The sequence below is a fragment of the Acomys minous genome (assembly GCF_964271855.1).
Source record: "Acomys minous genome assembly, chromosome: 3".
Lineage (NCBI taxonomy): Eukaryota > Metazoa > Chordata > Mammalia > Rodentia > Muridae > Acomys > Acomys minous.
The window spans coordinates 2978975-3001882 of record NC_140485.1 but is presented as its reverse complement, the minus strand read 5'-3'; the positions used below and the strand labels follow the sequence as shown (position 1 = coordinate 3001882).

The 22908-nt window shown below is 45.6% G+C and overlaps 1 protein-coding gene across 6 annotated transcripts in view; it reads left to right on the top strand.

The window, feature by feature from the left end:
- Positions 1 to 223: 223 nt before the first annotated feature.
- The window catches only part of KIZ (kizuna centrosomal protein), a 103924-nt gene continuing 81239 nt past the window's right edge, over positions 224 to 22908 (top strand). For 4 of the 6 annotated variants that reach the window (XM_084776136.1, XM_084776135.1, XM_084776133.1 and 1 more), the window contains exons 1-4: positions 224 to 436; positions 6789 to 6851; positions 8619 to 8781; positions 15181 to 15261. In XM_084776136.1, the coding sequence (XP_084632262.1) occupies positions 309 to 436; positions 6789 to 6851; positions 8619 to 8781; positions 15181 to 15261 (435 nt within the window). In that variant the 5' untranslated portion in view covers positions 224 to 308. The remainder of the gene's footprint in view (positions 437 to 6788; positions 6852 to 8618; positions 8782 to 15180; positions 15262 to 22908) is intronic. The other 2 variants (XM_084776134.1, XM_084776137.1) reach the window with 2 other exon arrangements.

Here is a 22908-nt window from a genome sequence, read left to right as displayed (position 1 = left end):
GAGCTGGGATTAACGGCATGAGCCACCACGCTCAAGAGGCAGGGGTGGGAAGCAAGAAACTGCATCTGATAAAATGAATCAGGGCAGATGGATTCTGCAGCAGGAACAGGGAAGAGATACAGGGCTATAGCACAGAGAAGGCGACACAGCGCTCTGCCTCCACCCCGCCCCGCACGGCGGATGGCCCCGCCCCGCACGGCGCCCCGCCCCCGCCCGCCCTCTTCAGGCGGCCCGGCGCCGTGTTTACCCGCGGTGCATGTCGGGGCGGTCTCCTTTGGCAACACTGGCCCTCGGGCCACCCCGTGGTGATGCCGCGAGGACGCAGTGGCCGTGGCGGGGACAGTGGCGCGGGCCATGCCCCTGCCGCCTCCGCGCACTTGGCGAGCCCCGACTACTACGAAAGGGTGGGCTGGCTCCAGCAGGCGCTGCGGGACAGGTACGGCCGCGGGACGGGGCAGGGAGTCCGCGGCGCCCCTGAGAGCTTCGGGGTACCCTGTCCGGCTTTCCTTCCCGCTCCCCGCCAGTGGTTCACCAGGCTCCCCCCTCACACCCCGACACCCCGACACCCCCACACTGACTCCAGACGGGCTCGGGAGCACAAAGTTAGCCCCAGATGCCCCCATGCTTGACTTAGGCGCAGAGAGAGGCTGTAATCCTCCATGGCAACTAAAGCCAGGTCCCTCAGCCTGAGGTTGTGGCCGGAAGTGAGAGTGGGCATCCTTTTGCCTGCCAGTCTCAGTTAAAGCCTTGTGACTTTCTCAAGTCCTCTTCCAAGCGCTCCCTTCTCACTCTCTCTTCAGATTGTCATCCTACTGTTGACAGCCGCACTGCATCAGCGACGACGATGCAGGCATGCAGGCTGGAGTGGTGTGTTTGTGCGCGTGGTGCGCGTGCTGGAGTCCTTTGGAGGTGCCTGGGGCTGCCTAAATTTCTAGTAAAGGGGTGAAGTTTTCAATGAGTTCAGCTTTGAGGGTTGGGGTTGCCTTTGATTAAGATCTGAAAAGATGAGAACCACTGGAAACAGCTAGATCTAAGAATGCATAAATAGAGAAAATTATAAAGCAATTGACTGTAAATAACCACAAGAAGATAAGTTGTTGGAACACTTATTTAGCTGCCAAATTAATTGGACTTAGAAATCTCATTAGTTGACAAGAAAGGAAATAAATTTTTGCATCTCTTGATAAACAAAACATTTAATGAGTGTTAAAGTTACAGAGTCATTCAGATGGAACAGGAGAGCTGCACCATTTCTAAGATGATAACAGTAATTGCAGGTGATTTTTCAAAGGAATTTCATCTTATGCAAGACTTAATTTTTGTCAGTTATTTGTAAAGTATCTACAATAGGCCTTAACTGTCTCTTCCATGTTTTAACTTCTTTCTATATCCTGTTTGCTTTCTGACACACTCACTTGCCTACCCTAGGGATCTCTTAATCTCCCACTTTAAAAAAATTAGCCAGTTATGAGTGTACTGATGGTAGTGTTTGCTGAAGAGGCAGAGATGGGAGGATCACAAGTTCAAGGCCATCCTGGGTGGGATACATAGTGCGTTCCGGGGCAGCATAGTGAGACCCTGTCTCAAAAAAATATGATTTCCTGCAGAGCCTTTCTTTTCTAAACTCTTTTCCTAATGTTTGCACCTTCAGTGTGTTCTGCACTCTCGGGGAGCACAGGCGACTTTTTCCTTTTTTCTTTTTGTTTACGTTGAGAATTTTAGGAGGGAACAAACAACGCATAGCCAACTCTTTGGCTCACAGTGTAGTACATTGGTGGAGGAGGTGTTTGGTAAAGTATTTGAATCCATGAGTGGAATCCAAGAGTCAGCTAGTGTCTCGGTGTTGTGAATGCCTTACGTAGACCCCGTGGGCTCATATTGTCACTAAGTAATGATCCTTTTCCAGTTAACAAGGGTGGTATTAAATGTCCGCATATACCAGATAATTAAACAACAAGACCTTTTGTTTCAGTGCCTTTGGCTCACTGTCTGTTGTAGTTGAAGAGTGTGGTGTGGCTACCTCAGGCCTTTTCTTATTTGTGTTTCATAGCTAGAGATCTGATCTTAAACTCTTACTGATTTTAATGACAGTCTTTTTGGACTAAGTTGATGGTGCGTTAATTTTGCCTCCTGTGCTAGGAACACCTGGCTGTTTATGGTCCATATGGTACAATAACTGTGTGATGATTATATCCACTTTATGCTTAGCACTTCCTGCTTTAATTACTAAGCAAGGTAAGGTTGTTGACGTTACATAAGAAACCGGAGTCAAATTTTATGGTCCATTCATGGTCCTGCATTCAAAGATTTGTTTTTATTTTTAACTCAGCATAAATCTGTGCTGTGTGTGATTATTTTTCATTTTAAGAATCTGTAAGAAACTCTGAGTAATGCATGCTACGCACAAGGGAGAAGGAAATAACTCTAGAGAGTGTGCTGCAGTGAAAGCAGAGGTCACGAGTTCTAGCCCGGGACAAGTCGTGAGACCTTGAAAAAGAAAGGGTCAGCTGGCCTTTTTGAATCTTGGTTCCTTAGTAGAACATAGGGCTAGATTAACATGTAAAATAAGGATTTTTTTTTTTTAACAAACTGTGTCAGCAGGTAAGGGTGGATGCTGCCAAACTTAGTGACCCAAGTTTGATCCCCAAGATCCACAAGGTGGGAGGAAAGGAGGAGAGAACTGACTCGCTAAAGTTACCTGCTGGTGGCCACGCACGCACGCGCGCATACATGCACACACACAGACACGCACGTGCACACACACAATGTAGTAACACTTTTTAATTAAAAGTCAGTCTCAGCATTGGGACCACTGTCTCTTGAAATCCATGGTCATCTGAGACATTGTGGATTGGATAGCAGTCAGAAATGCTTTATCAGTTTGGAAACTTTGGGGAAGCAGGAGATTACCAGCTGCACTAAACACACTCCACGCTCCTCGGCCCCCTGAGAGGCAGCCGTTGACGTGCCTGCTGAGCCGACAGCCGGGCCTCGCCTTTGAAAGTGCTGTATTTTGAACCTCAGTCATTTTCTCTGTATTCACACATGGGTGTGATTTTATAGCTTGAATGTTTTTCTATGTGTATGTAGTGCTTTCTCTGCATTGTCCTGAAAGTCAATAATTGAATCTACAAGAGTCTAATGGAGTGACATGCTGCGTGTGTATAGTGCCCACAAGTGTGTAGAAACATATAAGTGGGACTGACGCGTAACAGTTATTGTATATAAAAACATCCTTTGAAAGGCCCATTAACCAGCCCCAGTTATTTTCAGTGGTGATATTGATTCAAGGTAACATATCATAATGGTCCAGAATTGACACTGAGATATTAGTTGAGTAGAGTTGAGGGTGGGGAAAAATTGTAGTATTGAGGCACAAGCAGAATAAGTGCCTTAAAATGAAGAAAATTCAGCCTTGTAATAGCCCAGCTGTGAGACCCAGATGCGGGCTACGAGTGACTGGAGTAGGGGCTGTGTGAGCATCTCAGGTCTGAGCATTTCAGAGACTCTGAAGTAGAGATCTGCTATGGAGGTGCTCCATGGTGCTCCCAGTAACCCTTCCCTCCGACTTCATTGAGGTAGATACGCAGTTTTGAAGGCATTCTGTCTAAAACTCAAGTGAAGGATTAGCACCACGGAGGAGGGATGAGGGGAGGCGCCGACAGGATCAGCACCATTTTTGCATGGACAGAGTCACATCATATCTGTGGTTGCTAAGATAGGAAGTGTCCAGGGAGAGGAAGTGCGGCCGGCAGTGTCCAGGGAGAGGAAGTGCGGCCGGCAGTGTCCAGGGAGAGGAAGTGCGGCCGGCAGTGTCCAGGGAGAGGAAGTGCGGCCGGCAGTGTCCAGGGAGAGGAAGTGCGGCCGGCAGTGCGCAGGGAGAGGAAGTGCGGCCGGCAGTGCGCAGGGAGAGGAAGTGCGGCCGGCAGTGTCCAGGGAGAGGAAGTGCGGCCGGCAGTGCGCAGGGAGAGGAAGTGCGGCCGGCAGTGTCCAGGGAGAGGAAGTGCGGCCGGCAGTGTCCAGGGAGAGGAAGTGCGGCCGGCAGTGCGCAGGGAGAGGAAGTGCGGCCGGCAGTGTCCAGGGAGAGGAAGTGCGGCCGGCAGTGTCCAGGGAGAGGAAGTGCGGCGGCAGTGCGCAGGGAGAGGAAGTGCGGCTGGCAGTGCGCAGGGAGAGGAAGTGCGGCCGGAGAGGAAGTGCGGCCGGCAGTGCGCAGGGAGAGGAAGTGCGGCCGGCAGTGCGCAGGGAGAGGAAGTGCGGCCGGCAGTGCGCAGGGAGAGGAAGTGCGGCCGGCAGTGCGCAGGGAGAGGAAGTGCGGCCGGCAGTGCGCAGGGAGAGGAAGTGCGGCCGGCAGTGCGCAGGGAGAGGAAGTGCGGCCGGCAGTGCGCAGGGAGAGGAAGTGCGGCCGGCAGTGCTCAGGGAGAGGAAGTGCGGCCGGCAGTGCGCAGGGAGAGGAAGTGCGGCCGGCAGTGCGCAGGGAGAGGAAGTGCGGCCGGCAGTGCGCAGGGAGAGGAAGTGCGGCCGGCAGTGCGCAGGGAGAGGAAGTGCGGCCGGCAGTGCGCAGGGAGAGGAAGTGCGGCCGGCAGTGCGCAGGGAGAGGAAGTGCGGCCGGCAGTGCGCAGGGAGAGGAAGTGCGGCGGCAGTGCGCAGGGAGAGGAAGTGCGGCTGGCAGTGCGCAGGGAGAGGAAGTGCGGCCGGAGAGGAAGTGCGGCCGGCAGTGCGCAGGGAGAGGAAGTGCGGCCGGCAGTGCGCAGGGAGAGGAAGTGCGGCCGGCAGTGCGCAGGGAGAGGAAGTGCGGCCGGCAGTGCACAGGGAGAGGAAGTGTGGCCAGAAAGTCTCTACATCAGCGGAAGAGGGAACTGAGAACCAAGATCTCTATGTCATTATTAAAAAGAACTTACAGTTTCTGAGGTGGTGGAGTTCCAGAGAAACTGTGGCTCTTTTTCACTAGACACGCAATTCACTTTTTAAAATTATATTAAAATAAAGTCAAGCTCATAGCAAAGTTGCAAACATGGAACAGAGCCCCAGGATTTCTTTCGCGCAGATGCTCCTCGAGTCCCAGTGGTTCTCTATTTCCATTTTCTCCCCCATATGCCTATCTAAAGTCAGGGTTCCTCCCTGAAATAGTTGAGACTGTGGGTGTGAAGGTCCTCGTCACTAAGATCGTCAGTGTATTTAGAAGAAAAAAGACAAAAACGCTCTTCCATGGAACATGGTCCAGCTCTCCTGGTTGCCTCTCAGGCTCCCGTGTCCCTCCACACACTCACGCCAGGCACCAGTTGTCCTCGAAACGTTCCTTTTTCTTTCTGGCTTAGGGTTTTATTGGAAAACATGGCTTGCATTTGGTGTGCCATGTCTCTTCTGTCCTCCTGGAATGATTGTTTGGTCTGTCCCTGTCTGTCATGTTCCTGGCAGCTTCTTAAGTTTAACATGGTTTCTAGAAGGTGACCCTCCGCTGGGTCCTTTGGATGATTCCTGTGGGCAGACTTCAGTGGTCCAGTCCGTCTCAGCAGTGATACCGTGGCAGCCAGCGGCCTGGATGCACTTGAAGGATCTTCCTGTCCTTGTAGTTTAGCACAAATCCCAGGCACTATCTAGTCATTCATTTTTCATGAGTCAAGAACCCAGTTGGTTATAAAACCCTTGAATGTTTAATAATTAAGATCTTGATACAGATTTCTAATACGGAAATAAATATACAGTGTCCTTTCTTCTTTTCCTCTGTTCAGTCTTTGCCTGCTTGCTTGCTCTCCAAGACAAGGTCTCACGCACCTCTGCTGATGCTGAGACAACAGCCTCTGAGGCCCTGGGTTACGGGCATGTACTATACGGTGTTGTGCTGATGCTGAGACAACAGCCTCTGAGGCACCGGGTTACAGGCATGTACCGTACGGTGTTGTGCTGATGCTGAGACATCAGCCTCTGCAGCCCTGGGTTACGGGCATGTACTGTACGGTGTTGTGCTGATGCTGAGACATCAGCCTCTGCAGCCCTGGGTTATGGGCATGTACTGTACGGTGTTGTGCTGATGCTGAGACATCAGCCTCTGCAGCCCTGGGTTATGGGCATGTACTGTACGGTGTTGTGCTGATGCTGAGACAACAGCCTCTGCAGCCCTGGGTTACAGGCATGTACTGTACGGTGTTGTGCTGATGCTGAGACATCAGCCTCTGCAGCCCTGGGTTATGGGCATGTACTGTACGGTGTTGTGCTGATGCTGAGACAACAGCCTCTGCAGCCCTGGGTTACAGGCATGTACTGTACGGTGTTGTGCTGATGCTGAGACATCAGCCTCTGCAGCCCTGGGTTATGGGCATGTACTGTACGGTGTTGTGCTGATGCTGAGACAACAGCCTCTGCAGCCCTGGGTTACAGGCATGTACTGTACGGTGTTGTGCTGATGCTGAGACATCAGCCTCTGCAGCCCTGGGTTATGGGCATGTACTGTACGGTGTTGTGCTGATGCTGAGACAACAGCCTCTGCAGCCCTGGGTTACAGGCATGTACTGTACGGTGTTGTGCTGATGCTGAGACATCAGCCTCTGCAGCCCTGGGTTATGGGCATGTACTGTACGGTGTTGTGCTGATGCTGAGACAACAGCCTCTGCAGCCCTGGGTTACAGGCATGTACTGTACGGTGTTGTGCTGATGCTGAGACATCAGCCTCTGCAGCCCTGGGTTATGGGCATGTACTGTACTAAATGGATAGCACAGTCTCACAAAGGTGTGATTTCACAGGTCTAAATCCATTAGTTTAATATAATACAGTGACTTTTTTTTTATTACAGTGAAAAGAAGAGGTTGGAGTTGGAAAATAAGCTTTATGAATACAACAGGTCTGATAAGTGCAGGTAAGAGAGGACACGATGAAGATCCAGCTGTTAGTCAGAGTGTAATCCCTGCTTCTGGGCGTGGTGCCACAGGCTTTTAATCCCAGTGCTCAGGAGGCAGAGGTGGGCAGATCTCAGAGTTTGAGGTCCAGGCCATGTAGGACCATATAGAGAGGCCTTGTTTAAAAAAAAAATAATAATAATAACCCCTTCTATCCCTACTATTATATCATAGTTTTTATAGTTGGAATATTTTTAATGTTCTTTTATTTTTAATGCATAATAATTTGAAGTAAATGCTGTAGTTTTACATAGCTATTAATAAACATTTTATTTCATTTTTTATTAGTTCAGGTACATGGTTTTACTTAAATATTTTAAAATAAGACAGTATAATCCCCCTGCCCCCTTCTTCTTCTTGTCAGGTTTTGAGATAGGTGTTCTTCTCTGTGTAGCCCTGGCTGCCCTGGAACTTGCTGTGTAGACAAGGCTAGCCTTGAACTCAGAGATCACTTGACTCTGCCGCCAAGTGTTGGGATTAAAGCTGTGCGCCATCATCACCAGGTGGTCTTTTTTATTCTTATTTAAACATATTTAGCATGTAATTATTATAGCTGCTCTGTTAGCTTTTTTGTTTTGTTTTTGAGACAGGGTTTCTCTGTGTAGCCTTGGCTGTCCTGCACTTGATTTGTAAACCAGGCTGGCCTTGAATGCCCAGAGATCCACCTGCCTCTGCCTCCTGAGTGCTGGGATTACAGGCATGCGCCACTGTGCCTAGCTGACCTGTTAGCTTTTATCCATCTTTCAGCCCTTTCCTGGAAAATTGTTGCCTGTCGGGAGGGCCTCCCTGCTTCCTTCAGCCAGGGCAGGCGGGTAGTTGTGAAAAGTTCCTTTCTCTTTCCCTGGTAGTACTCATCAGCTGTCGCTACCTGTGTTTTTCCTGTTAACTGTAGCGAAACAGCTTTCGTACTTGCACAAGTGAGTCTATGGATGGCTGCTTGGATGGGGAAGGACTTACACGACCATCTTCAGCAAGAGCAGCAGGAGTGAGGACTAGAATTGGGCTGGATAAGCAGCTTTACTAAGAGCCTAGATCAGAGTACATCAGGGTCTCCCTCCATTACTGTCATGTGACAAAAATGCAGGTACGGGCAGCAGTGAAGACAGTGGTAGATTGTTTTATCCAGAAGGAAAAATGAAGGCAGCCAATTACAGTGAAAGCACAGTATCATTAGCATGATAAAGAATGTTCTGGGCTGGGAGATGGCTCAGTGAGTAAGTTCTGGCCATGCAGGCCTGAGAGATCCTCAGAGTATACAAAATGCCAGAGGCGGTGCATGTCTGGAATCCCACATCAGGATGCTAGGCAGAGAAACCCTGTCTCAAAAAAAACTAAAGAAAAAGAAAAAAGAAAAGAAAAACAGAACTCGATGTTTTTGGCATAGTGCTGCACACCTGTAATCTTCCCACTGGGGCGCCAAGGAAGAGGGATTGCAAGTTCTGGCCTGCCCTTGGCTGTGCACTGAGACCTGCCTGGCTCACACTTCAACACACAAAAGTCTCTAAGTGTCAGCACGTGGTACTGTGTGTGTCTTAGGAGAGGTATGTCATCCAGTGACCAACACAATACCTTAGGGATACCATGTTAAGTTTCTTTCTTAAACTTCAATGCTTTGAGTAAATTTTGTAGATTTTTATTGTGTCGTTAACACTTGCTAAGAAATTATTCTTATTTGTTAAATTTGAGTTTTATTATTAAAGATCTCCCCTTCCCCCCTTTTTTTAAAGGGCTAAGCTGAAATGTGCAAAACTAAAGAAATATTTGGAAGAAATAAGTGACTCTGAAAGGAGGGCTCATGTTCGAAACCAAGGTTACTTAAAGAGGTTCGAGCGTATCCAGACTTACGTTGAACAGTTGGCCCCAAATACAGAGAAGCTTCAAAAACTGAAGGTGACATCTTGTTTTCTACAGTGTGTTTTGAAAAGCTTTTCCAGATCAGAGGCAGGCAGCACTTTCAGTCTTGTGAATATGGTTATTTAGAAACTAATTCCCTCGTTTGTTATGTACTTGTTTGTTTGTTTTCTGTTTTTTGTCTTTTTGGTCTGGGCTGGTCTCTTCAGGTCACGTGTGCGTTAGGGATGGGGGGCACTGAGGGGAGCACTATCCCTGGGAGATGACCTTCGCACTCCTGGGCTCTGCAGTACGGTGACAGCTGCTCTTGGCTCCCCTTTATTCTGGCACCTGGTCCTTTTCCAGGGCATGCCTGTATGATGCTCTGCAACTTATGTCAAAGGTTGGAGGGCAGATACTTGGATTTCTTCCTTGCAGATGCAGTGGCAGGGGTTGTTGCCCAGGTTAGCCCAACAGAATACTGAGAGGAGTTTGTTTTCCCCTTGTGCTCTCGCAGTTCTTCTCTAGCCTAATTGTGTTTAACTTTACAGAGAAACAGGAAGCCGTATTCTGATGGAGACATCTTCTCCACTAGGTGTAGCAGTCATAACTATTCCGCTGCTTTGCTCGGTGTGCACATGTGGGCTTTTCTTTCTGAGCAGAGTCTCCCGACTGTATCACACACCTCTCTGCTGAGCTCTTAAGCACAAGGCTGGTCTCTTATGCAGACTCACGCTATCATCCTTAAAGCTACATAATAGTCCACAGCATCATTTAATATGCAGCTGATACTCAAATTTTTCCAGTTCCCCTAAAAGGTGAACCCACTAGAGTACAAGTTATTCTACACGTTATCATTGTGACCTTTAAAGTCTATTTCAGTGGCCTTGGCTGTTTTGAGAAAGTCAGCCAATTGTTGGGCACTGGAATTTGAGTTATAGTTTCCTCGTCCAGAATCTGCCTGTGGCTCTGACCCCATCCCCTGTGAACTGGAAAGGTGGCTTAGACTAGCACTGTCTGGCACAACTTTTCTGCCGTTCTGAGAATGCACTGAGTCTGTGCAGTGTTCTCTGCTACAGCATCAACTAGCCAGCCATACATGGCTCCCAAGCCCCGCCGATGAGCTGTACACTGTGTTGCAGTCTTGTTGATCTGGGCTAATAGTCAGAGGTGAACATGCTTCCTGCCGTGTCCAGTGAAGGAGGCCCTGGTGTCAAGTGCCCCATGTGAGAGAGGCAGTCTTTGAGCGGTTGGGTTAGATGGGAATCTCTAGAGACCTGTTTTAAGGTACCTTACCTCCCTTCCCCCTTAGAACATGGTGAATAATCTGTGGATCGATGGTTTGGCATGGCTGGAAAGCCGTGTTCTTCACTAGCCTTCTACCTACTGGTTTGGGGATGTGTGGATGAGCCTTCCTGAGGGGTCATTGTAATGGAGGTTGTCAGTGGCAATTTTCAGTTGTATCTTCCACTAACTGACTTTCTTCTGTAACAAAGAGGAATTTCCTCCTTGCCCCCTCCCTTTTTTTCAATAACATAATGGACATAGGAGTTGTTATTTAATTAGTATATTATTGATAGTTATTTTTGTTCCTGTTGTTCTAAACATAGCCAGTAGAACTCCGTGGTTTTGGCCCTGGGGATTGAAACTAGTACCTTAAACATGCTCAGCACATACATGGAGCTGCGCCCGCAGCCACTGGGCGTCCTTAGATGGCTCCCGTGCCCTATCTGTATGGCCCTTTGGATTCTGAGCCTTGTTTCTTTGGAACATAGCAGGATGCTGTAAGTGTGCCTTGGTCTTCTCTGCCTGAGACAGTCCTAGCCTTTACCCCAGGAGCTTTCAGTAGAGAACAGAGTTTAAGAAACCAGGTTCTGGATTAGCTGTGTTTAAGCTTCAGCAAGTTTTGCCTCTTAGTATTCCGATCAGGTGCTTAAGGTCCTGAGCTTCAGAGCAGGTGCCGTTATCCACACTGTAACTACTCAGAGATTTCACATAGAAAATAAAGCAGTGGACAAAGCAAGAGTAAAGGAAGCAACGGAAATTCCCACTTATTTTATAGTGTGACCTTTTATCTGATTATTGATTTCTTCTCATAGTCAAATGTAGGAGGAAAGACTTGGAATCATCTTTCATAAACATTTTTATATTGGAAGTTTTAGTTACTAGCAGGTATGTTTTAGAAGCTTGTATAGTGAACTAGGAAAGAGTGTCAGCATAGGGATTATTTTCCAGAAAAGAACAAGAAACTGTGTAAGAATATAAAAGTTTTCCTGACAACACACTTCAACAATCACAGGTTATATTGCTTTGAATTTTGGATAAGAAGTCCTTTTTTGAAACAACTTGTTGATGAAATAAAAAATTACATAGCCACAGTTGGAAGGGGCTGTATGAGACCCATTTAGCACTTGGGTTTATCAGTTGCTCTGAATCCAAAGCTGTGTGCGTGCTACGTGCCCATGGAACCCAACACTGATGTCGGAAAACCAAGTGACACAGTTAGTTTAGCTGCAAGCAGAGTTTGTCGTGGGAGATGCTGTTGTTGTTGTTGTTGTTGTTGTTGTTGTTGTTGTTTTTTAAATGCCAGTCCCGGTGTTGACCATAGGTACAACAGAGCCATCTGTTCCCTCTTAATGCTTTTCCACTTTGATGTCAGATCATTACCTCTTTTGCTGAGGACCTTGGGTAAATTGCTTAAAGAGAAAGGTGTTCCAGGCGCTCTGCCGACACCTCCAAGTGCCAGAGCTTGTCCTGGAGTAGAGCACAGTCAGTGCGCAGGAACTTCCAGTCAGTGGAATTCCAGGAAGGTGAAAAGGTCACAGCAGTTTTTCAGAGGTGGCGTTTTCCTCATCACAGTCAGTTTCTCCTCCGTTGCAGAGATGAGCTCACCGTAGTGTGCATGCAATGCTGGAGTCTTTCAGAATGGCCTAGCAGCTGAAAAAGAACGAACTGACCCTATGGCTCAGGCTAGGATTTGGCAGTGGTTCTGGAGCTGAAGAAGGATAACATTTGAGAACAAATTTTCTGAATTCTTATTTAGATTTCTACTAAGCATGTGACAAATACTGTGGGCAAGTTAAGATCTTAAGGGCCTTCAAAAGCAAAATGCGTAGCAAATCTCATTTTCAACACCCGAGCATCTGTTCTTGTTAGTACATGTGTTACTTGGTTACATACACAGCGTGCTCTGTCGTGTCTTCTGCTGAGATTCCACCGTTAGGAGGAAGCATGTAGACTGCAGACAGTAGGGGAGAGAAAGCTGAGGATTTACCTGAGAGCCCATCTTCAGGTATAACGTGTGCAAGTGGGCACCTTACCTAAATACTTGCTTAGTCCAACTGACCGCTTAGTCTGTAGCTGAGAATCAGCTGTGCAATTCCAGAAACCAAGGAAAGAAAGAAAGTACAGGGCAAAGGGTAGTGGTGCATTGTGGGGCAAAGAGCTGTGCCGGAAGGGGAGGCTGCAGGAGTAAGCTGAGAGCACAGTGGGAAGTGAGAGGTGCATGCTGCATGGAGAGATAGCCCAGAGACCGGAAACGTCCATGACATTTCTGTCTTCTTCCGCAGCCCAGCTTATTGTTAACAGCTCTTAACTGTGGCTGTTAACAATATGTGGCTGAAACCAGGTGCTTGTGCAGGAGGAAGTGAACGGAAAGGTCCTCTTAGGTGAACCGTGTCACCACTGCCAAGAAGCAGCACAGTCGCCACCTTTGCCTATGAAAACAGGTTTCGCAGGCTGGGGAAATGTTAAAGGGTCATCTTAGGGATTCTAACTAGGTGATGTCACTGGAACAGGAGTTGCCCTGCCCCTCAAATCAACAGATGTAACCATGAAAAGTCCATGTCAGAGAGGAAATGAAGACTCGCGGAGTCTACACTAGAGAGACAGGATATATTCCAAGCCTCGTATTTTAAAAAATTTATTCACTTTACATCCCAATTGTAGCTGCCTCCCTCATTTCCTTCCAGTCCCATCCTCCTCCCTCCTTCATCCCTTCCCCCCCTCCCCTAGTCCTTAGAAAGGGGAGCCCTCCTCCCCTATCATCTGACCCCAGCCTATCAAGGCTCATCTGCATCCTCTTCCTCTATGGCCCAAGGCCACCCTGCCAAGGGAAAGGGACCAAGGATCGAGTGGGCACCAGAGTCCATGTCAGGTGTGGCCCCTACTCCCCGTATTATGGGACCCACAAGGAGACTGTGCTGCCTGTTGACTACATCTGAGCAGGGGTTCTGGGTCCTCTCCATGCATGGTCTGTAGTTGGTGTAGCAGTCTCTGCAGCAGCCCCTGCCCCTCCCCAGGACCCAGATTTGTTGCCAAGCCCTGATGTTTTAAGAAAGCAGGAAAAACGCATAAGGACTGATCAGTGAAGAGACTAGGACTGAAACAAGAGAGTGACTGAGCTGAAGATGCAAACAAGAACGTCTCTAGTGTCTCAGTAGACATTTTTACCACAACAGTCTTGGGAAAATTAATCAGTGTAATATTTTAGAATGAAACTTAAAAAAAAAAAACTTTTCAAGACAAGTCTTATTGCGCAGCCCAGGCACACCTGAACTCACTGTGCTCGTTCCTCTGCCTGAGTCCTAGGATGTGCTGGTGTGTGTCCATAAATGAACTCTTAAAAGTAGAGCCCTTTGCTTACCTGCTGCTGGGAAGATGGTGGGACCAGGAAGCCCATAGCCCTGCAGTTGGAAACTCTGTAGCATTCAGAAGATCTGGTAATTACCAACTTTCCTATAAAGGGCAAAGAAAAGAATAGAATATTCTAGGTAGTGGTTTTTCTAAAGGATACAGAGACATGGTTTGTATTTATAATCAGTTTATGGTGCATAACTCTGGTTTCCATTTGTATTAACCATTTTTTCTTTGATTTGTAATTTAGAAAGAGTACATAGTTCAGTAACATTTCAAGTGTATTAAGAATAATCTAGATCAGGCTCTTGAGGAGACATTTTCTACTGTTCTCTTGAAGCCCTTATGCAGTTATCGTTTGCATTTTGTCTCAACAGAATAAGTTAAACAAAATCTTTGTGCTTCTGTGAGAACATTCTCTGTGTTTGGGGGGTGCCTCTGAAGTGATTCCCTAATAACCACACTGATCCAACACTCACCTGATCATAGCAGTAGCAACAACAAGTGTGTGTGTATGTGTGTCTGTCTGTCTGTGTCTGTCTGTGTGTGTCTGTCTGTGTGTATCTGTCTCTGTGTGTAGTCACATCACAGGGAACAATTTCATGTCTTTATACTTTATGCCCCTATTATAGCTCCTCTCCCGTCCCTTCTAAAGATACATTTCGTGGTATCTGACTAATACGCAGTTTTAAAGCTTTTGGACTTAGGAATTGAATATGTCTGAATTCAAAGGTATAGATATACAGAGCACAAACATATAAACTGTATTATGGTAACTACCATATTCTATGATCTTTGTATACTTTATCATCTTATTGTATCATTTGCCTGGTTTTATGAAAACTATCTGGATGTCTATTTGATCATTGTGCTCTGCCGTGTTAATAGCACCTGTTAGAAGAAAAAGTCCCCACGTGTTATTAAAAATGCAGAAATGCATAATATCCTTTAAAATGTTGCAGTAAATGTTCAGTTTGGGTTATTGTTGCTTATACATTTTTTGATCAGTCAAAATAAATTTCAGACCTATTTTCTGTTCAGACTGAGAGCTAAGGAAGCAGCCTCTAATCCGTTATCTCCTAGGCGTGTTTCTAATTGTTTGTCTAACTACTTAGTGCGGAAGCGTCCCACACTTACCTGTGTGGGCTGCAGCCAGCGGCTCTCGGGCTGTGAGTGGTGATGCACTGAGTCACAGTGCTTTTCGTGCTGCTCATTTTGTGATCAAAGCGTGCCTGTCAGCTCCAGGGAGGGGCGATGCAGACCCCTCGAGGAAGCTCCGACGCCAGGGCAAGCTGGATTCCGATGGTGCTGGTGCCCAGTCCTAGAAAATACGATGGTTTAAGTTGGTGATCTGACAAATAGTGTACCAAATTTGCTGTGACTTTGAGGATCATAATAATATAAGATATAATATATAACAACAAACATTAGGACTTATTTTTCTCTTTTTTAGGCTTTGAAAATAGACACTTAATATCTAACTTTTATAACTAAGAAGCCAAATTTTCATGATAGCTTAAAGAAAATATCAAGTTGTGTGTGTATGTGTGTGTGTGTGTGTAATGAGGGTTGAGGTTTTATTCTATAAACAGATGGAAGACTAAGTAAAAATCTGTTAAGCCTTGTTTTACTTTAAAATATATATAACATTTTATAGAGTTCAACTTTTGATATATATTATTTGTGAAATTGCCTGTTTTCTAAGATATGCGGAATTTCCTGACAATATCAGCTTCTTTTTACTCTGTTGGTTCTTTTATGTTGCAAAGATGGATTTTAATTGTAATAGCATCTATCACAAAATCAAACTTTGTTTATATTTAGACTGAATATGAGGCTGAAATGAAGAAGATGCGCTTACTGTCAAAAGACATCCTGGGAATGAAAGATGAAGACAGAGCAAAGGTAGCACAATAAAGGGATGAATTTTATGTTTCTAGATAATTTTTAGGAAGTTCATATGTTGAGGTTATTAAATAAAATCATCTTATTGTAAAAATTTTTGATAGAACTGTAGTAATCTAAAGAATTTTGCTTCTAGGATATTGTTTTAATATCTAATTTAATTAAATGTGACAAGACAATCACTTGGACTTAAGATTTAAAAACAAAAACAAAAAACCCCTGAGGGTTGCAGAAGGTAAAATTATATTTTCATTACTAGTGTTTTGTAGCTACTTTTATTGGATTGAGAAATGTCTTAAATGAAAATAAACTCCGTGTGGTGCTTTCTTTCCTTTGTATGTATAATTTTGTACATTTGGACCTTCTCACAGACAAAGTGGAAAGAAAAGATTGCATATCTGAGCAATAGACAAAAAGGCCAGCAAGGAATACTTAAGTAAATTCTGCCGTGTATCTGCTGTAAGACAGGCTTCTAATCCTCCAGCCTATCTCCATGTAAATGATTCTGCTCAAGACCAGAGATGCTTTCTTCACTAAAAGCAGTAAAGCTCTTTTAGATGAAATGTCTAAAAACATCTTGTAATAACTTGGAGCATGCTGGCAAGAGTAGTCACTTGTGACTATGTGTGAAACCCCCTCAGCCAGTCGATATTGTAATAGGCAAAAATGGTAGCATCACTCCATTATTCAGAGAAGCCAACAGCGTGCTTGTTCCTTAGGCTGCAGCATTCATTAAGAAAAGCTTACTGGGCTGAAAGCTGGAAACAGATGATAACGGGATATGATTTTCATATTTAATGCTTTCCTTGGAAGAGTATGTGTGCTACAGATTGATAGAAGAATCAACTGCTACTTTACTAAAAGACTTTCAGGTTTGCCCTATAGCTACCGATGGAATCATTCAGCCAAGAAATTAACTTTTTCTCCTTTTACCTGCTTTATATATCTGCTAAGCAGGCTGCCTGGCTGCCAGTAAATGTTATTATGCAGTTAACTGTTTGGTATTTAAGACTCTTATCAGAAAAGAAACAGAGGCCACACTATTTTGTTTTTACGGTAGGAGGAAGGTTTTAGTTTGCCTTTCTTCCTTGCATTAGCAGGCATTAATCTGAGTTTACAGGAAGTTTTAGTTTTCTTTTCCCATAGATTAAAAAGTTAAAAAGCTAGAATTTAGAGTATTCTTTAAACAGTATGATACAAAACACCAAGCTCCAGCAACTTTGACCCGTATAAAAGGCCTTTAATGATAAGTGATTTATACACCACTAGATGTAGGGCGAATGTGGCGTGATGTGATAGACTCCCAAGCAGACTGGCGGCTTCTGTTCCACGGTTGGTCAGGAAATAATTGGCACACTTTCAATCTGCAAGCCAGTTTGCTCTTTTCTGCTGTTCTTGATAGACATATTCCAGTTTGCTCTTTCTTTGCTGTTCCTGACAGACACATTCTTAGTATGGCTGTATCAATGAGACTTAAGGGAAATGGGGGGACCCCCACCCCCCATTCACATTACTGACTCCTTACCTTGCCTGTAGTATGGAGTCTCCACTTGATAATTAGAACAAGGTATTTTTTTTTTTTTGTACTGAAAACTGTCATCTCCTTAAAAGCCTTGACTATTCACTATAATAAGAATCAATTAGATAACATTTTGAGGAATTTGTATCTTGCCTTTTCTAATTTTCCCTTGATATCTAATCAATTAAAAGGTAAACACACTGTAGCAAAATCATGGCTTAGTTAATCCTCATTAAATGCTAATTCCTGAATGAGCCCTTATCTTATGAATTATGTTGTACTTTTGATTGGAGCCCAAGCTCTCCCTCTTTAGACAGTCATAGGAATTTGTCTCTGTGCCCAGTCACTGGTGTTTGGGACTTTCTGATGCGTAGTGTAGTTGTTACGCAGCTGTTCTGTTTGAGAAGCCACACTAGTCTCTTTAGGATTGTCTTAACTCTCGCTCTTGAGCTAGTTCTCACAAAGCTGTGTTCTTTCTCAGGCACAGCGTAGTGTGCAGTAAGTGCCAGTTAGGTACGGGATGCACGTGAGCTCTAGGAGAGAGATGGGGCTGCTGCTTCTGCAGTGCGTTCCGCAAGCCTTACTAGAGGGAGCTGCGCTTGGCAGGCCCTGAAGGGTGAGTAGGACGGTGGTCTTTGGCAACGCGTGGACACTCTTGGCAGTGGAGGTGATGACCTTCAGCCCAGTCAGGCGGAATCCTAAAGAGATTGTGAGACGTACTAGAAAATGAACATGGACAGGTGTATCATGAAATCCAGGTGCCCATAACTAAAGCTCTGTGTTCAGGAACTGAGCATTCCTCCTAAAATGACAGTGTGTGCCTGTGTGCGTACCCGTGTGTGTCGGGACAGAGAAAGAAGCAAAGGCAGGTTCTGTTACTGGATTGAAGCCATGATGAGCCTGGGGAACTTGGGTCAGAGGAGCTGGGACCAATGAACTGAGGCATTAGGGCAGCCATTGCAGAAGAAACCATTGGTGGAGGAAAGAGGCTAGATCAAAGCTATACGGCTATATCACTGAAAAATAAAAATGGCCTTAGAGGTGTAGCTTGGTTGTTGGAATACTTTACAGCATGCATAAGTCCCTGGTTTCAATCTGCCAGTACCCCATAAATCAGGGCAGTACACACCTGTAACCCTTGTCTGTACTTGGGAGGTAGAGGTAGGAAAATTAGAAGTTCAAGGTGGTGCTGGTGCTGCTCCCTGGGGCTGGAGAACTGTGTAGGACCAGGGCCGCTCATCACAAGACTAAACGTTTCTTGGGGGTGTCACCTCTGCCATTGTAGGGATCATGGGAGGGACAGCTCTGCAGGTTGCTTCTCCCACTTCTGATAGCAGTTACTGCTTTCCCTCTATGCCATGTGCTGCTCTGGTGTCAGATGTGATTCTTGTCCCATTTTATACCAAGGCTAAGAAAGGTTGGTAAACTTTCTGGGGCTGTACAGTTGGAGCCAAAATTCAAACCCAGGCCATGCAGTAATGTCTTCCACCATAGTTTAGGGGAAATGCTCATTAGGACAGATTCTCATGGAGATGAAGGAAGCTTTCGGTGCTACATTTACCTTGGGAATGAACTGGTTTGGTTTGTCTTGGTGGTGTAAGTTCAGCTGAGTAAGCTGAACTGTGGCGAGCAGGGGACCCTCCTCTACACTGTTTGAGTTGGCTTGGTTGCACCGAGAAAGAGTTTGAATGGAGAAAGCCTACACAGACTCCAGAGTCAGAGTGAGCCTGCTGGGCATGAGGGAGCATTGCAGCAGCGTTAGCCACCGACTTGAGCTCATCTGATGGAGGTGACCTGCCTGTTTCCCAGAGCAGCCCCTCTGTAGGAGAAGCAGCACCCAGTGTTGGATGGTGAGGACAGTTCCCTGCTCAAGGTGAGTGCCTGCTGTTCTCAGCATCCGAGCACTGTTCATAAAACCAGGACAAGCTCTGCAGTGTCAGGGTCATTGCCAAGAGGGGAGGGAGCAGACGCTCGTGGAAGGGAAACTGATATCAATACCATGGGAAGAGGGAAAGGAATCTAATCCCTGTTGAAAGAGAAAATAACCTGGGAATCTTCTGGAAGCAAATCCCAAGGCAAGGCTTTATTCCAAGTAGTTACTTAAGAGGTCGTCCCAGAAACACAATCAGGGAGGCAGGAAAGTGGCAGGGAAGGGAAAGCAGCCAGTGAGTGTGTGGTGCAGTAGGTTATCGCTGTGAGCACCCGCAGTCAGACCCACGGGGGGGGGGGGGTTGCAGAAGATGCTGCTCTAGGGGAAGGGAAGGGAAGGAAGGTACTGTCCTCCAGCTTAGCCACTGAGCTGGGTGTCAGCTCCGCTTCTGGCTGCTATCACAGGCGTGGTAGGAGAACCCTAGGCATGTTCTAGGATAATGAGGACCCAGGAGCTTGGGCCTGGCCCTCTTCCAGCTGCTGTGGGAAATAAGCAGGAGAGGCTGCTATCAGCCGACATCTAGGCCCACTGTCTTACCTCAGCAGGTCACAGTACTGCCCTCATCAACAGCTTCCTGAGCCACTCACTGCTCAAATGGGAAGATGCAGGCTCTTCCTAGAATGAGTCTAAGCAGTTGCCTTTGTGGGGATAATGACCTTCCCTTCTGTCCCCTCAAAGTTACGAGGACATTTGACTCCAGCCCATGACACGTAAAAGATAGTCAGTCTGTGTTCAGCTTGGTGTCTTTTCTATTAATATTTTTTCAGTGCTGAGGACTGAACACCAGCTCTTAGAAATGCTTTGCGAGCATTCTGCCACTGAGTCACACTCCCAGCCGCTTTCATAGCTTTTTCATTCCTATGCTGGTAATCCAGAAGACAATTAGAGCCTAAAAGATGGATTAGAGTACTTGCTCAAGAGGGCTGAATTATGTAAACAAATTCAAAGCCTTCTACAAACTAGGTACACAGACCCGTTTTTCGGGGTTGTGTAGAAAATGCTCTTCTCTCTCAGCTCACAGAGACAAGGTGCTGGCATGCTGCTCAGAGGAAAGGAAAGGGCTGTCCGTTTGTGTGAGAGATGTGCACAGCAGGCGGGATGGAGCCTGCGCTGTGGGCACTCTGCTTCCTTTTAGGTGTGCCTTCTGAGTGTCTAGTGGGAAGTGTGGGTCTGTCACAGCGAACGTTTGCGCTGGTCTTGAGCTGTGTGTCTGCTCTCGCTCTAGGGATTTGTGTGCATATGAGTACACAGCCCTACGAACAGCCTTACAAACCCACAGTATTTTACTGTTTTCCTTGCAAATCAGGAAATGAGTATTCATAGAAGTTAAGTACCTTGTCCCAGGCCCCACAGTGGTGAGTGCTAGAGCCTGAATCCAGATCCCACCAGCTAATCCCACCAGACCCAACTGGCTAATCTTACATAAAAACAAACAAAACAAAAAATACATTTTTTGTTTTTAAAGTTTTATTTTGGACAAGAGTCTTAATATGTCCATCAACCCACTTTTTAGTTTCCATATAAAATAATTTGCTTGAGAAATGATGTTTGGAAAGGGCCACTCTCGAAGGAACAGTTTCCCACAGTCCAGACACCTTCTGTGGGGACTTTGTGCCGTGTGGCTGTCTTCCTTGGCTCATTCATCTCTGTGGTGGGAGTATGTGAAAGCATGCTAAGTTGCTAGGTGCCGGGGCGTGTCTTGTGCAGTGAGGGGAGGCGAGGGGGTCGATGAGAAGGGCAAGAGAAGCCAGGTTAGCAAAGGGCTGTTCTGTGGAAAATGATTTCTTTCATCCTCTGATGTGGTACAAGGAAAGCTCCAGAGGAAAACAAATATTGGGTTTTTGTTTGTTTGTTTGTTTTTGTTTTTGTCATCTTAGGGTCTTCTACAAATCTCATATGCTTATATTCAGTAAAATATTATATCATTAGAAAAGCCATTCTGGGCTGGGCACGGTGGTGCACGCCTGTAATCCCAGCACTCAGGGAGGCAGAGGCAGGCAGATCACTGTGAGTTCGAGGCCAGCCTGGTCTACAAAGTGAGTCCAGTACAGCCAAGGCTACACAGAGAGACCCTGTCTTGAAAAACAAAACAAAACAAAACAAAACAAAACAAAGAAAGCCACTGTATGTGCAGCTGAAAGCTTGTTGTGGTGACTACTTTTCTGTTCTGCATTCAGCTGCTGCTTCTCATTCCCTGGCTGTAGGGGATATCCACTCAGAAAAAATAAAATGTTCCTATTAGTTTTCAAAATACCAATGGTGGGGGCTGCAGGGATGACTCGGAGGTTAAAGTAGTGTCTGCTCTTCCAAAGGTCCTAAGTTCAATTCCCAGCAACCACATGGTGGCTCACAACATCTATGATGAGATCTGATGCCCCCTTCTGGCCTGCAAGTACACATGCAGGCAGAATACTGTATAAATAATAAATAAATCTTAAACAGAAAACCACCAATGTGAACAAATACATCATTTTCTAGTGGATTAAGGACCAAGACTTAGCTGCTTTGAAACTGTAGTTCCTAAGTGCATCAGTTCTGAACTTGCTGATATCTGTTTGCCTCACTACAGGTGTGAGTGAGCCTTCTGGTCACTAATAAGTGCTTTCAGCCATGTTCGTTTTCTTTGTCTTATTCTCCCAGCTCCCTCAGATTTTAAGAGGTAGAAGATAGATAAATAGGGCAGGAAAAGGAAGAACAAAGCAGAAATCACGGACAATGGATTTACAGCCAATTTATCACTACAAAGCAGTAGAAGGGCACAGATAAACTAGTCGTCATGTCATGTCCTTAAGCGTTGACACACGTGCCTTCTTTTGCAGTAATGGCTGCTGCTTAGAAGCCTCGAATTCCTGAGTCTGGTGCAGGACTAACCATCGTGAGGCGTTAGGAACCCTCCTTGCTCAGAAGGAGATAGAAAGAGCAATCACACAAATGTCTGTCATTTCATGGAAGGATAAACAAAATAAGACAGACAAACAGACACACACACACATGATAATATATATATATAAAAGCCATGAAAAGGAATGAAATACTGTTTAGATGTTGTACCACTAATGAACCTTTAAAACATTATGTTCGGTTTTTTAAAACGTCAAAAAGACCACACACTATATAATTCCATTTATACAAAATGCCCAGTGCAGGTAAATACATAAAGTTAGAAAATTAGCTATTGCCAGGGTGGTGATCTGGGTAGAAAGCATTGAGGAAAATTCCTAAAAAAGTTTCTTCTTGGAGTGATACGAAAGGTTCTAAAATTATAACAATAGTTATATAATTCTGTGAAAATACTAAATACTATAACTAATTGTGTGCTTTGAAAAGGCAGATTTTATGATTTGATATAACTAGTTTAAACGTTCAAATCAAGTTAAATTGAAAGAACAAGACAATAACTATATTTACATTCCTGACGTAGTCTCAACACAGCACATTTTATTACTGTGTGTAGGGTGATCCTTGCTTAGGTATTGCTTCATTTATTTGTCGGTTTTCATTCTCCACATCGGGCATTTCCCTCATTGTGTTGTTAACTTTCAAGTGCCTCATTTGGTGATGTCATAATGCCTCCTTTTGTATGTATAGGTTGCTTCTAACTTTTCTTGGTTATAAATGATCTATATATGAACTTGTATGTCTCCATAGTGTTGTTGGGGTTTTTTGTTTGTTTGTTTGTTTGTTTGTTTTTCTGTTAGGTTTATTTCCTTAAGATGAATTTCCACATAGAGTTACTGAGTCAAAGAGAAGGATGTTTAGGACTCTTTTTTGTTTTGTTTTTGTTTTTGTTTTTTGAGACAAGGTTTCTCTGTGTAGCCTTGGCTGTCTTGGACTCCTGTTTTAGACCAGGCTGGCCTCAAACTCACAAGTCATCCACCTGCCTGTGCCTCCCGAGTGCTGGGATTAAAGGCGTGCGCCACCACGCCCGGCCATGTTAGGACTCTTATCGATAGATAATTCTTTTCGAATATAAATGGATGTGGGGCTGGCCTCAAACTGCAGCCTTCCACCTCTGCCTTCCAAGTGCTAGGGTCACAGAACATGAATGGTTGTCTCAGTTTATAATTTTAAAAGCCATTCTAAGATTTGCAGAAACGTTACAGAAGTAGTGTAAGAAGGGCCTCTGGGCCTCACACCCTGTTCACGCCCTTAGCATCTCAAGCTGCAGTGGCAGAAGCCACACACCTAGGAAGCAAAC